The sequence below is a fragment of the Natator depressus genome, chromosome 9, assembly GCF_965152275.1.
Source record: "Natator depressus isolate rNatDep1 chromosome 9, rNatDep2.hap1, whole genome shotgun sequence".
NCBI classification, from domain to species: Eukaryota; Metazoa; Chordata; order Testudines; family Cheloniidae; genus Natator; species Natator depressus.
Window position 1 is genome coordinate 16,322,017 of NC_134242.1, and position 12,825 is coordinate 16,334,841.

Below are 12,825 nucleotides of genomic sequence, written 5' to 3' on the forward strand. Positions count from 1 at the left end.
TGCACAGAGCTCCCATGGAGGGGTGTTGGCACAGGGCAAAGGTAAGGGTGGTGCTGTGAAACCAGCAACCCCCTTCTGCCAGAGAGGGGCAGACCCATATGTAGAAGGGGCCCACAGGGGCACAATCCACCCCCCTGATAAGATCAAAAGGGTTTAAAGGACAGACAAGACAGTGAATGAGGGTGTCAATGAGGTTTGCATTATGAATAATTCAGCAAATGTATCCATGAGGTAAAGAAGATCTGTGCCTGTAAATACCTAGACCGATAGCGCTGATTTGATTGCTGTTTTAGTCAGTTTACCCTAATGAAGAAGAGTGTTGCAGTACAAACACCACTTGCTAATAAGCATGTGGTTGCAGCAGTAAATGTTAGCTCATAAGAATGCAGGCTGGAAGAATTGACTCAGACTGGTTGGCAATGCAGACATTCTGCTTAATGGCGTATGGCTTGGCAATCCAGTTAGAACTCACTGAATGAGAGTTTGCTTTCTGCTGCAAGTTATTGGTGTTGACACTGAAAGAGGCTCTCCTGAGCTTTCAGGTTTTATAATGAAAAGATGCTCAGATGGCAGGATTTTACTCCTGGCTATTATCTTTCCTATTGGCTCTGGATGAAGAGAAGTCTCTTAAGGCCTACAGCTTTATATACCCAATATATACAGTATGCTGATCTGCCTTATTTGGAGGTAGGGGATTCTGCCAGTCAGAAATGATCAAAGCACAACACAGAGCAAAGCAAACCTTCCCAGACTATCTGTTACTTTAACGTGTATAGCAGGCTATAAGAAATTAGCAGAGCAGACCAGAAATGAGCTATTTGTCACTGCTTCGTATAGTGTTTTACGTCCAAGAGATTTTTTTCTAGGCTTTCAAGTAGGACAAAAGGGAAGCTTTTAAGTCTGCAAAGAAACAGTGTACTGATATAGTTTAATTAAAGTGCTTATCTGAAACGCTTCCAGATATTTCAATATCATAACTGCAGTTATCAAAAGTTAGTGCATTTCAGTACTTTGAGACTTCCTTCCTTAATGATTCGTAAAAGGATTATAAAAAATCTGATGCTGTGTAGAACTTCATGGCTGAAACTTAGTAATAGCAATGATAGAATTTAGGAGAAACTATTAGCTGAAATCACTATGGGGCCTATGAAACACAGTGGAGAAGTTCTGATTCCATCCAGGAAAAGCCAGGAGTTTATTTTTATATATCACTTGAATATAATTTCATCGGGACTTTCATTATAGTAACAACATAAAACACTTCGTGGACAAGGCCACTATCTCCACCTAGGAGATCATTGCAACATTAGTATGTAACAAATTTGTATGTAATTCTCTTGAGTATGAAAGGGACTACCGAAAGCCATATTCAGTCATAGCCCCCTTAAAATTCTCAGCCACAGAAGGACTTGCCCCTAACATTAGGAGCATGCTCACTGTGTCCCCATGGACATTCCCAAAAACCCATTTGCAATATATTGTGTTTGGGCTGGACAGAATCACAGACCCCATCCCAGACAAGGAGGTAGATCCAGGCGGCCAGGAGATACCAAAGCCGGCGTTTTGTGTTGGTTAGAAAGGGGGTACTTGCACCTTGGAATGAAGAGCAGCCTATGCAGCTACAACTCACAGCTTAGGGGCTTTGACCAGCCCAAAACAAATACAAGAAATGTTAAGGCCAGAAGGGAACATTAGATCATCTGACCTCCTGTAATAACACAGGCCACACAATTTCACCCAGTTATCTCTGAATTGAGCCCTATAACTTGTGTTTGACTAAAGTATTTCTTCCAGAAAAGACATCCAGTCTTTATCTGAAAACATGAAGGGATGAAGAAACCACCACTTCGCTTGGTACTTCGTTCCAATGGTTAATCACCCTCACTGTTAAAAATGTTCTCCTTGTTTCCAGTCTGAATTTATCTGGCTTTAACTTCCAGCCACTGGTTCTTGTTTATGCCTTTCTCTGCTGATATCAGAAAAAACAATGAGGAGTCCTTGTGGCACTCTTCTCCTGGTGAAGGTGCTTTATACTGTGGTCAAGTCACCCCTCCATCCTCTTTTTGATGAGCTCCCCAGATTGAACTCACTGTGCGGCATTTTTTCCAGCCCTCAGATCTTTTTTGTGGCTCTTCTCTTCACCTTCTCCAATTTCTGTTCAAGTCATTGTGCAATCCTTTGCTCATAGGGTATCCCAGTAAGTTCTGTGACCTTGAATCAGTCTCTCGTGTATTTTACCTTCAGGTAATGATGGGCCTGTCTGCAAGTTGGGATCAAGATCCAAACATTGCTACAAATTGAAGATATTGTCTCAGGGGTTTCATTCAGCCTGAGAGAGAAAGTCAGCCAGTGAGGGCAAGATTCTGCCATCCTTACTCATGCTGAATAGCACCTTCCTCTGTAGTCAATGGGACTCTTCCTGGAGCAAGGTGCCACTCAACATGAATAAGAGTTGCACAGTCTGACTCTCAGGTTGAATCCAAACTTCCTCAGAGTCTTACAAGGTGGCTCAGATCCAAAACTTTAGGCCCAGCTGTACTTTCCCAGTCTATAACTGAATATCCCTATAGCCTCTTTGGCTTCAGCATAGGCTATAGCATGAAAGCAGCAAGGCATTTGGAAAAGAGAAAACAAAACTTAACTAGAGCTGGAGGCAGTGCTTGTTGACTTTAAAATTAATTAGCTAATTCTTCCCCCCCCCCCCCCCCCCAGTCTGCCAAAGCATATGGTTTGGAAATCCAAACTGTGCATTGGGGGAGGGGGGGGGGAGAAAAAAAAATCAATATTTATCCAGCAGAAAGTTAACTAATAGGGCACAGAAACAGTTGCTCCTTCATGGAGAACCAAATTTGTGTCCTGTAAAGGAACTAAGCTCTCTTGGGCAACAGGAAGTCAAAATTAGTCTACGTGAAGATTTATAAACCATTGAAAAGGAAGACTTTTGCAGAAATATTAAAAGCAGCCACTTCGGCAACTAAATCCAACTATATTGTTATAAAAAGGAAATGAAATCAGTTACTATTATTCACTGATTTTCTTACTAAACCTTTGTGTTTCCAAAAAAACAACCCAATCCTTTGAAAGATAGTCTTAAAACAATTCACATGCAGAATCTATGTATTTTGAGCAATTAATTGTTTTTCTACTGTTAACAGCACTTTTGATTATTAAGGCAGGGGAAAATTGAAGCCTCCTGGGTTCTACTCCCTCCTCTGCCACTGGTTTGAAATACGATCTTGAGCCAAGTCACTTTGGCCAAGCAGTTCAAAAGTGGCCTTTGATTTTTGAATGGCTTCATTTTCGAGTACCCAACTTGGGAACCTTCTAGTTTGATGCCCAAAACTGAGGAACACAGCATGAGTGGTCACTTTTGAAAATATAACCATTCTGTGTTTCAGTCTGCCTCTCTGTAAAATGGGCATAGCAGTATTTACTTATCCAGAGGGGATTTTTTGAGGCTGAGGGCTTGTCTACATGAGAATTGCATCAGTTTAATCTAAAGGACAGATTTAAACCAAATCTAAAACCCTGTGTGGACGCCCTTATTTCAGTTTAAGAGTCTCTTTTTCAGTATAGCTTAAGTTAATTAGGAACAAGCGTAAACTAAACCAGAATAAGCCACTCTTAAGCTAAAATACAGTTGTCCACAGGAGGGATTGCACCAGTTTGAAAACAGATTCAGTTAAAACGGTGCAACTTACCTGTGCAGAGCAGGCTTTAGTTACTATTTCAATATGAATAAAAGGCGTGGAGAGCTGTGGACTGAGTGAGCTGTACAAAGACCACCAGAAGATTCATTTGAAGAGAGAGAGACAAACACCCAGTTCAGATTTTAAAAGTTATCTGAAGACTAGGAGCCCACTTCAGCACTCACAGCAGTGCAAATAAACAAAGACGATGCTTCACAGCGCAGAGGGCACGGACTCTCCCAACTGCAATACAGGCAACCCTGGCATTGTGGATTACAAAACAGGACCTCATCAAGTGAGGTGCTGAGTCACCTCAACCCCTCTTGCTTCAATAGATACCAAGGGTGCTCAGCACTCTGCATGGCTGGGCCTTAAGTCAGGCAGGAGGTGGCGGTGGCTGGGGATATAAAACAGCCTCTATTTATACAAAAATAGTTTGATAAACAGCAACAATGGGGGAAGAGAAGTGCAGAAAAAAATACCTGAAGGTATAACTGGATTTAAGAGCCAGCTGTGTATACATTTATAATAGCAATACTTTTCCACCCTGGGGATACCAAAGCACTTCAACCAGGCATCACCTCCCCCACACCATACAAGTGTGGCAATTTCTGGGGTGGAACATGGCATCTATTCTGAGCCAAGAACAGCGTTCAAAAGTCTGTGGCAAGGAAAAATTACATAAACAACGTAACTTAGATGTACACAGTGTTCTTACACAAGTTACTGGGCTCAGTACAGAGGTAACGGGATGAAATTCTATGGCCTGTGTTATACAGGAAGTCAGACTAAATGAGCTAATGGTCTCTTCTGGCCTTAAAACCAAGGAGTCTATAAGCCCAAAGGAGCCCAGATGGCTCTAAAGACGGGGCTAACAACAGGGTGGGACATTACAGGACATTGTTCCTGAGCCTGATGGGAAAACTTGGAGGCAATGGCCTCTGTGCCTGGGCTGTGTTTGCCTATGTGCAGAAGCAATCATCACTGGACCAGCTTCAGCAGCAGGTCCAGCTAATGTCTCGGAGAGAAACCAGTGAGTGGAAGTACTATGTAAGGCAGTGCAAGGAGCCCTGAGCAGCCTCCATGCTCCTGAGAAACAATGACCTGGTAAGGGAGCAGCGGGGAGAAGAAAGCAGGATATAGGACAAAGTGAATGGAGGGCAGCCAAAAAATGGAGGGTCCACTGTGGTTGAATACAAATGGGAAGGAGACAGCAAAACCACGGCATAGGGAGGCAGTGGGAGACAGAGAACCATAGGAAGAAGGAGCATGAGAAAAATTGGCTCTGGGCAGAGGGCGTGGGGACAAGAAGGACACACAGGGCAGGCCTACAGGACTTGCTTCTGCAGCTTGTGCCAGGCAGACATGGTAAATCCTGGCAGAAGCACCATACAAGCTACAGACCGTAGTTGTAATAAGTCAGTGTGTTTCCTACCACGCCAGTATCCGAGAGGGTGCTATATATTGCTGAACTTATAGGCCATTATGGCTGTCTCTGAGAAAGCGGAGTGGTGATTTTTGGTAAATGACTTTCTAACAGCAATTACTATATTTACAGGAATAATTTCACCCATCACCGAAATGCAGGCCTGGTGGAACACAGCAGCTGTTCCATGTCACACAGCAACATTTTAGTTCAGGAGCCTATTCCTGAGAGAAGACCTGGAGGTTCTCAGCAGTTTCAGGATCAAACCCTGGGACAACGAGAAAAGAAGAAGATTGTCTGATCCTCAGCTGGTGGATTCAGTCTAGTTTCAATGAAGTCAATGGAGCCATGCTGACTTACACCAGCTGAGGCACTGTCCCATCATTTCCAACAGAAACTGAAGGGGGAATTCAGATAGAATGTAATTACCTAGCCTGGAATCTGGCCCACACAGAGTAGCGACAACTTCTTTAATGACCAGGGCCAGAACCTCAATTTTAACTCCCATCCCAAAGACAAAATTTCTTCAAGTGTGGGAGGGGTGATTTTTTAAATCTAATTTATTTAGATTGTGTAGAGAGTTCTTTTCAGGTCACTATTGCTGGAGGGAAAGTTTGAGGAAATTCTGAATTTAGATCAACCAAAAAATAAAATGAATGCTGGGTTAAGTTTATTAAATAAGCAATGTGGTGTTATTAAATAGGCTGTCTAAAGAAAAAGTTTATTTTGGATATGTAGAAGAAAACACAATTGCCTTGTCTCCTGAGCACATTTAAGGACACTATCAAGTTAAAATTCATATTTATAAAAAGATTTCTGACCACACCTTAGATCACTAAACCTAGTTGCCAACACTCACAATTTTATCATAAGCCTTGTGACTTGTGGTATTTTTCTGGAAGTCTGAGCTTTTAGAATTAAGAGATTGCATGAGAATCTCAGCTTTTACACACACAGTTGTGGGAAAGAGCTTTAAATTGCAACCTGAGGCTCAGAAACTAGAAGCCTGACTCATGAGTTTTGAGCACCTGGGGTTGGCAACACTGCGCAGTTTTAAAAATGTAATTAGCCATCATTGGTGCTCTTTGCTTACTCTCAGGCTGGACATCTGAACTAGTCTAGTTAATTTCACTTTTGTTTATACTCAGTTTCATTTGCAGAGTCTCATATGCAGGATGCTGCAATCTTTGGGTTTGCAAGAGAACACTATCCCTTTTAAAAAATAAACTGTTTCAGGAAGAGGTTTTTAAGTGACGGGTTTTGTAAAAACTTGTTTTTACAAAACCCGTCAAATTTTGGGCCTAAGCTGATCCAGCAGTGTCCACTTAAAATATTTTCTTCTTAGGCTCAGTAAGGATGCTGCAGCAGGCAAATCTGAGTGAAGCTGACCAAGCAAGAATTCTCATGCCTGGATAGCGGTCCAACTTCTAGGAGCAGTTCTTTATTTTATGGAAAACAAAATCATGTTCTGTCCATTTAAGGCTCAGACACATATCACTATAAAATATGGCATATGTGGAGCAAAGACACCTCCTGGCCATCTCCAGTCTTACAGGGTCATGAGCACACGATATTGAATCGCACCCCATGAGATGACCAAAGACACAACATCATAATGTTCAGATGCAGCATTTATTAATCCTCTTCACCACCTGGTGCATGGTGTACCAAATCCATGGCCAGCTACACATACTCCGTTAATCACTTAGCTCCATTCTGTGGCTGCTAGGAATTTCCACAGTGACTACATGGATGAAAACACCTGCTGCAAAAGCATAGGCCCCTACCTCTTGAGCTAAGAGAGGGACTCTCTATTAGCTGTTAGCAGAACTGGATCTAGGAAACCCAGTGGATGGAAAAAGAACTACTCAGCTGTAAGGCAGCGGTACACAAAATATATTCTCAGGCACTGACTAGTGTGTATTGTAGTTAGAGGTCCCAAATGAGATCAATGCACCATTGCATTAGGTGCTTTGGAAATGCACAGTAAGAGTGTACAATCTAAATAGACAGGGCAGATAAAGGGAGTAGCATTGTCCCCATTTTACAATTAGGGAAACCAACAGAGGCATTAAGGGTGGGATTTGTAGAAATGCTCAGTGTCGATTTAACTCTGCTCCCATGAAAGTGAATTGTAAAAACTCCCAGTGAGTTCCATGGGAGCAGTTAGGCCAACACTGAGCACTTCTGAAATTTCCCCTCTAAATGACTTTCCCCAGGTCACAGAGGAAATCTATAGCACAGCTTCCAGTTGAACTACAGTTTCTTGAATCCCAGTGTGACTCCTAGAGAAGGCTGATCCTATCGTTTTTCTAGGAGCTCCCCTAAACTTTAGTGCGAGTACATGTTTCTTCTCTTTTACAGACCCAAAAAGCAAACTAAGCTTTGTATGCAAGAATGTGGTTTCGAGTTGTGCTACACCTTCTCTGAAAAGGGCTGGTATTAGCCGAAGTTGATGCTGTTGAAGCTTGTTGTTGAACCCTGCTGAAGTCTATCTTGTCTCAATACCGCACCATTACAATGAGCTTCTTCTCCTATTTGGACCCCAGGAGGATCCAGTGGGGTGCCACATGGAACGCCATGCACTCCAGGATCCTGCGCACCAAACCTGTGGAGTCAATGCTGGAGGGGACGGGCACCACCACCTCCCATGGGACCAAGCTGGCCCAGGTGCTCACTACAATGGACCTGGTTTCCCTCGGAGTTGGAAGCTGCGTTGGCACTGGAATGTATGTAGTGTCTGGGCTGGTTGCTAAGGAGATGGCTGGGCCTGGGGTCATTGTTTCCTTCATCATTGCAGCAGTTGCCTCCATTTTGTCAGGTGAGTCATTCAGATCAGTTGTAAGAGAAAAATAAATGGTGGCTTCTACTTAGGACCTTATCCTGCAACCCTTACTCCTGTGTGTAGTCCCATTGAAGTCAGTCAGGGAGAGCTGATCCACTAATTTAATGGTGCATGTTTTGCCTTCTGCATTAAGGATGCAATTATTTTTAACAGAGGGTCTAAGCTTGCAAGGTGCCGAGCATAGATAACTCACTGAAGCCACTGGCAAATGAGGGCATCCATCTCACCTTGTAGGATCAGGTCACCAAGAGATAAAGATCCAGATTGTCAGAATTCATGTGGGGGGGGGGGAACCCTTTCCATGCATTTGTCGTACAGTTGCTAGGAGCGTAGGCCCATCTTGGCAACTGCACAAACCTATGGGTTGTTTGGTATGCGTCTGCATGCCCATTTATCTCAGGTGTGCATGCAAATTAGGCATATACCTCTGAAAATCTGACCAAAAACATCCATTGTCTCCCCATGTGTGGGACAAGAACCACATGAAAATAAATACTAACCCTTATGTTTAGGCTTTTTCTGTAATAAAAACAGACTTTCAAGCTGAAAGTATTTTAGAGTGGCTGAAGAGCTAGGGGAATTGCTAGGAAGAGATAGTCTCATCTAATCTCTAGGTTGCTGGGGTATATCCTGAATAAGATGGTAGTGACCAACCTTAGTTCCCTTTTGATACATGGCTGGTGGCCTGTACCTACAGTAGACTTGAAGTCCTCAGCCATTACATTTAAAAGACCAGCTGGAATTTTACATGTCATAATTCATAAACCAAGCACCGACTAATGACAAAGCAGAAACAACCCCATGATAAGTCATTTAAACACTTCCAAAGAAGGCTGGATACTTTCAAGGAGGAAGAGAACAACGTGAATGAATCCAGCCAAATATATGGATTGATCTGTGCTTTCCACATGATCTCATTATTTTTGGCATTTGTCCTTGTCTGTTCACCACCACTGAACTGTAAAGATGTTTTAACACTCGCTGTTAAGAGAAGTCTCTGCATTAAATATCAGAATTGGCTATTGATGGGTTTGTTTTTATATGGGTGTTGCGTTAAAAATGACAAGAAGTGGCAAAGGCTTATTGTATTTACAGTTACTGTCATATTAAAGTGATCTCACTGAGCTTTTAAAACTAAAGCCTTAGAAAATATAGTAATAGCTTTATTCTCTTCCATTACAACTACACATTGAACTAAGTTTTCCTCTTCCTTATAAGACTGCAGCTCCCACTGGAGGCCACGGGTGTTACACCAATGTTAGAGAGAGAACTTCACCCTATGTTGTCAGGCATTCCTGGAACCATTATAGAGGAATAGCAGATTTGAGTTCTGGTTTCTTAACATTACAGCAAAGTTTTACTCTGTCACCCTGGTTAAAATCCACAAGAACAGATTTACACCAGGGTATGTGAATTACACCTGAACTTGCAGGCCTCTACAGCCATACTTCCATGTCTAGCTCTAGATGAGGACTCTCAGCTGTGAACCCTGACTAGAGATAGCATCTAAATTTGGGCCAGATGGAGGGGACTAAATCCTTTTCAGGAGTGGGGCTTTGGCTGCACCTCTCTCAGTATTTCTTTGGGGAGCTGCCCAAGCTAACCACACTCAGCATGCTAGCTTTGGAGAGTCTCTTTTTTAGACACAGAGCATATGGAGAGCCTGGGTGCCTAACTTGGGGTGATGAATGCCAACAAGCGTTGGGTACCTAAAAGCTAGGCATTGCAAAACCTAAGTCCCCCTTGGGAATCTAACTCAAGCAGGCAACAATTATGCACACTTAGCAAATACAATTCCGTCTTGCAGGGGGGAGTGTTGTGGACACATGCACACACCCCACCCCCCCTAAAGTAAGAACCACAAATTGAACTCTTATTGGTCATGGAAATGTAACAACAATATCAGTATTAAATTGTGCGTGTGGATTTACTGTTCATGAAGGGTGTCAGCTTGGCAGGCCTGAACACTGAAGGACGGCCACATGGGTACTTCCTGCGATATCCCCCACCACTGTGTCTGCCAATGTATATCAGTCCTAACCAGCACTACCACTGTAAGTGCCCTTTCTCCTTAGTTTTCATACTTCATCCATTCCTTGGCCTTAATACTGAGACTAACAAGCAGTCCCTGTAGGGAACAGATTTTCAAATGCCTTATATCAGGGGTGGGCAAACTTTTTGGTTAGAGGGCCACATCGGGGTTACAAAACTGTATGGAGGGCTGGGTAGGGGAGGCTGTGCCTCCCCAAACAGTCTGGCCTCCACCCCCTCCCATCCCCCCTCAGAGCCCCCGACCCATCCAACCCCACTCTGATCCTTGTCCCCCGAACATCACCTCCTGGGACCCTCCACCCCTAATCGCTGACTGTCCTGACACCTATCCACACCCCTGTCAGGCCCCCTGGGACTCCCACACCTATCCAACCACCCTGTTCCCAGTCCCCTGACCACCACCACCCAGAACCTCTGCCCTATCCAACCGTCCCCTGCTCCCTGACTGCCCCCTGGAACCCTCTGCCCATTATCCAATCCCCCCACTCCCCGCCCCCTTACCATGTCACTCAGAGCAGCAGGACTGGCATCCGCACTGCCTGGCCAGAGCCAGCCACGCTGCCCACACCATGGCGTGGCTGTGGGGAAGGGGGGACAGCAGAGGAGGGGCCAGGGGCTAGCCTCCCAGCCAGGAGCTCAAGGGCCAGGCAAGATGGTCCCATGGGCCAGATGTGGCCTGCAGCCCATAGTTTGCCCACCGCTGCCTTATATCCATAGTTGAAGCTAGATTTTTCAAGAGCTCAGCACCCACCCTGCTGACCTCTTTTGAAAGTCTAGCCTTAAGGCCCTTTGCTGTGAAGATATTGGTGACTCTGTCCCACTAGAAACTGCACTGAAGTCAGCCATCTCATTTCACATATACCATCAATGCAGATTTCATTTCTATCATCTCCCTGTCTGCTGACAAAAAGTTACAAGATACTAATGTGAATAAAAACTTTCCATTCAAGTGCAGTGCTTTCTGGAAGTTGGCATTTCTCCTTCCCTTAAAAATGGAAAGTGGAGACCAAATAAATAAATAAATAAATGGTGGGATTCCACAACAAATATAAAACTAGACATGATTAAATGCAGGCTTTTTGCTTGGAAGATCTGAATGTTTATCTGAGATCAAACAAGACTCCAATTCCCCCAACCACAACAAAACAGTAACTACCTATTTTTCTCAGAGATAGCAGTTAGAATTTGACATTTTTATTATTTCCTGACGTCCACATTTTCTTCTTCAGACTTGTTCAATTATGCTGCCTCAGCCACAGTAAACTTAAAAGCCCGGAGAGCTTGAAATAAGTCTGTTTGGAGAGTAAAAGCAATGCTTGCTTCAAAGTGTGTTTTCTCCCTTAGGTACAAGAGTGCAGCATCTTGCAACTTTCTGTGGGATTATGTCTCAACCTTAATATTATTTGCACGTAGTCTGCCATATTTACTGTTCTTCTTGAGTTGCTTTTGTAGCCCTGGGAAAACATTTTCTTAATAATATGAATATATTTTGATAGTCTCTTCAGCCATTTCCTTGTTTGATTGTTAACAGTTCTGTTATTTACAACAGCAACACAATCTTGGAAAGTAAAACTGCATCAGGGCAAAGGAGCTAGAAAGGGCTGTACATGTAGCTGGTTATTTTGGTTCAGTTTTCACTTAACATTTAGCAGTGCTCTAAATGTATAAGGTACTGCACTCAGACATTTGTGTTTAATTTTCAGTGAGCTATTTATATTCCTATCCTTTATTAACTGAATCCCATATCAGTTGTTCCATTATTTTATCCAGAATTGATGTCAGGTTAAATGGGCTATAGTTACCTGGGTGATCTTGCTTGCCCTTTTTGAATATTACCACTCCTCCAGTCTTCTGGAACTTTGAATAAATCTTGGAATATTGGGAAAGTTATCAGTAGGTCAGAACTCTCGGCTAACTCTTAGGACTCTTTGGCACAAGTTGTCTGGACATGTTGATTTTAAAATGTTTAATGTAGGTGTCTGACACCCTCCTCGGTTACCAGTTGACTGGCATGTACTTCATCATCCTCATATGATACAAACACATCATTCCTGCTTCTTTCCAAATGCAGAACAAACATTAAACACTGCTGTCTTTTCTGCATCATTAATTGTGTCATTTCAATCCAATATAAGGCCTATACCATTGCTAGGATTTTTTATTCCCAATATACATAAGCTTTCTTCTTGTCCTTAGCCATGCTAACCATAGATTTCATAGATTTTTTTCTAATTGCTGCCTTCACTTCACTACTGAATCAAGATAGGGTTTAAGCCAGAGTTGTCCTTTGTGATTTAGAAATTGTGGCTTTTTGACCATCTACAACTCTTTAAAGAGCTGCCAATTTTTGTTCATTTTCTGTTGAAATTTTTCCTCCGCTTTGAGAGGTTAACCCTTTTTGATGCACCAAATATATTACTGTTGGAACTGACTGCTCTTTGCCCTTATTGAATGTCATGAGGTAATGATCACTGGTCCCTAAGCAGCCACTAACTTCCAATCCAGTGATGAATTCATCTTTATCCATCATAAGGTCTAAAATAGTTACCTCATGTTGGGTGTAAAACCTTTTATGCTAGAAAATTACACTTTTAAAAATCTGGTATTTTACTATGGGCTGTATGAGGGCCCCAGCATATGTCTCCTAAACTGAAGGGCTCCCCCCCCCCCCCAATATCAGTATCTTTCCACACCTTATGGACAGCTGTCTAAGTAGTAACTTATCCTGTTCTCCAGCTTGATTAGATGATCTGTAGCAAACTGCCATCAGTACTCCTCCTGGGCTTTGTTAGTCAGTACATTGATCCATATGC

The 12,825-nt window shown here is 43.0% G+C and overlaps 1 protein-coding gene across 1 annotated transcript in view; it reads left to right on the plus strand.

Annotated features, from left to right (window-relative positions):
- The window catches only part of SLC7A14 (solute carrier family 7 member 14), a 64,484-nt gene that overhangs the window by 17,312 nt on the left and 34,347 nt on the right, over nucleotides 1-12,825 (plus strand). The window contains exon 2 of the mRNA XM_074963581.1: nucleotides 7,480-7,936. Coding sequence (XP_074819682.1) covers nucleotides 7,636-7,936 — 301 coding nt within the window. The 5' untranslated portion in view covers nucleotides 7,480-7,635. The remainder of the gene's footprint in view (nucleotides 1-7,479; nucleotides 7,937-12,825) is intronic.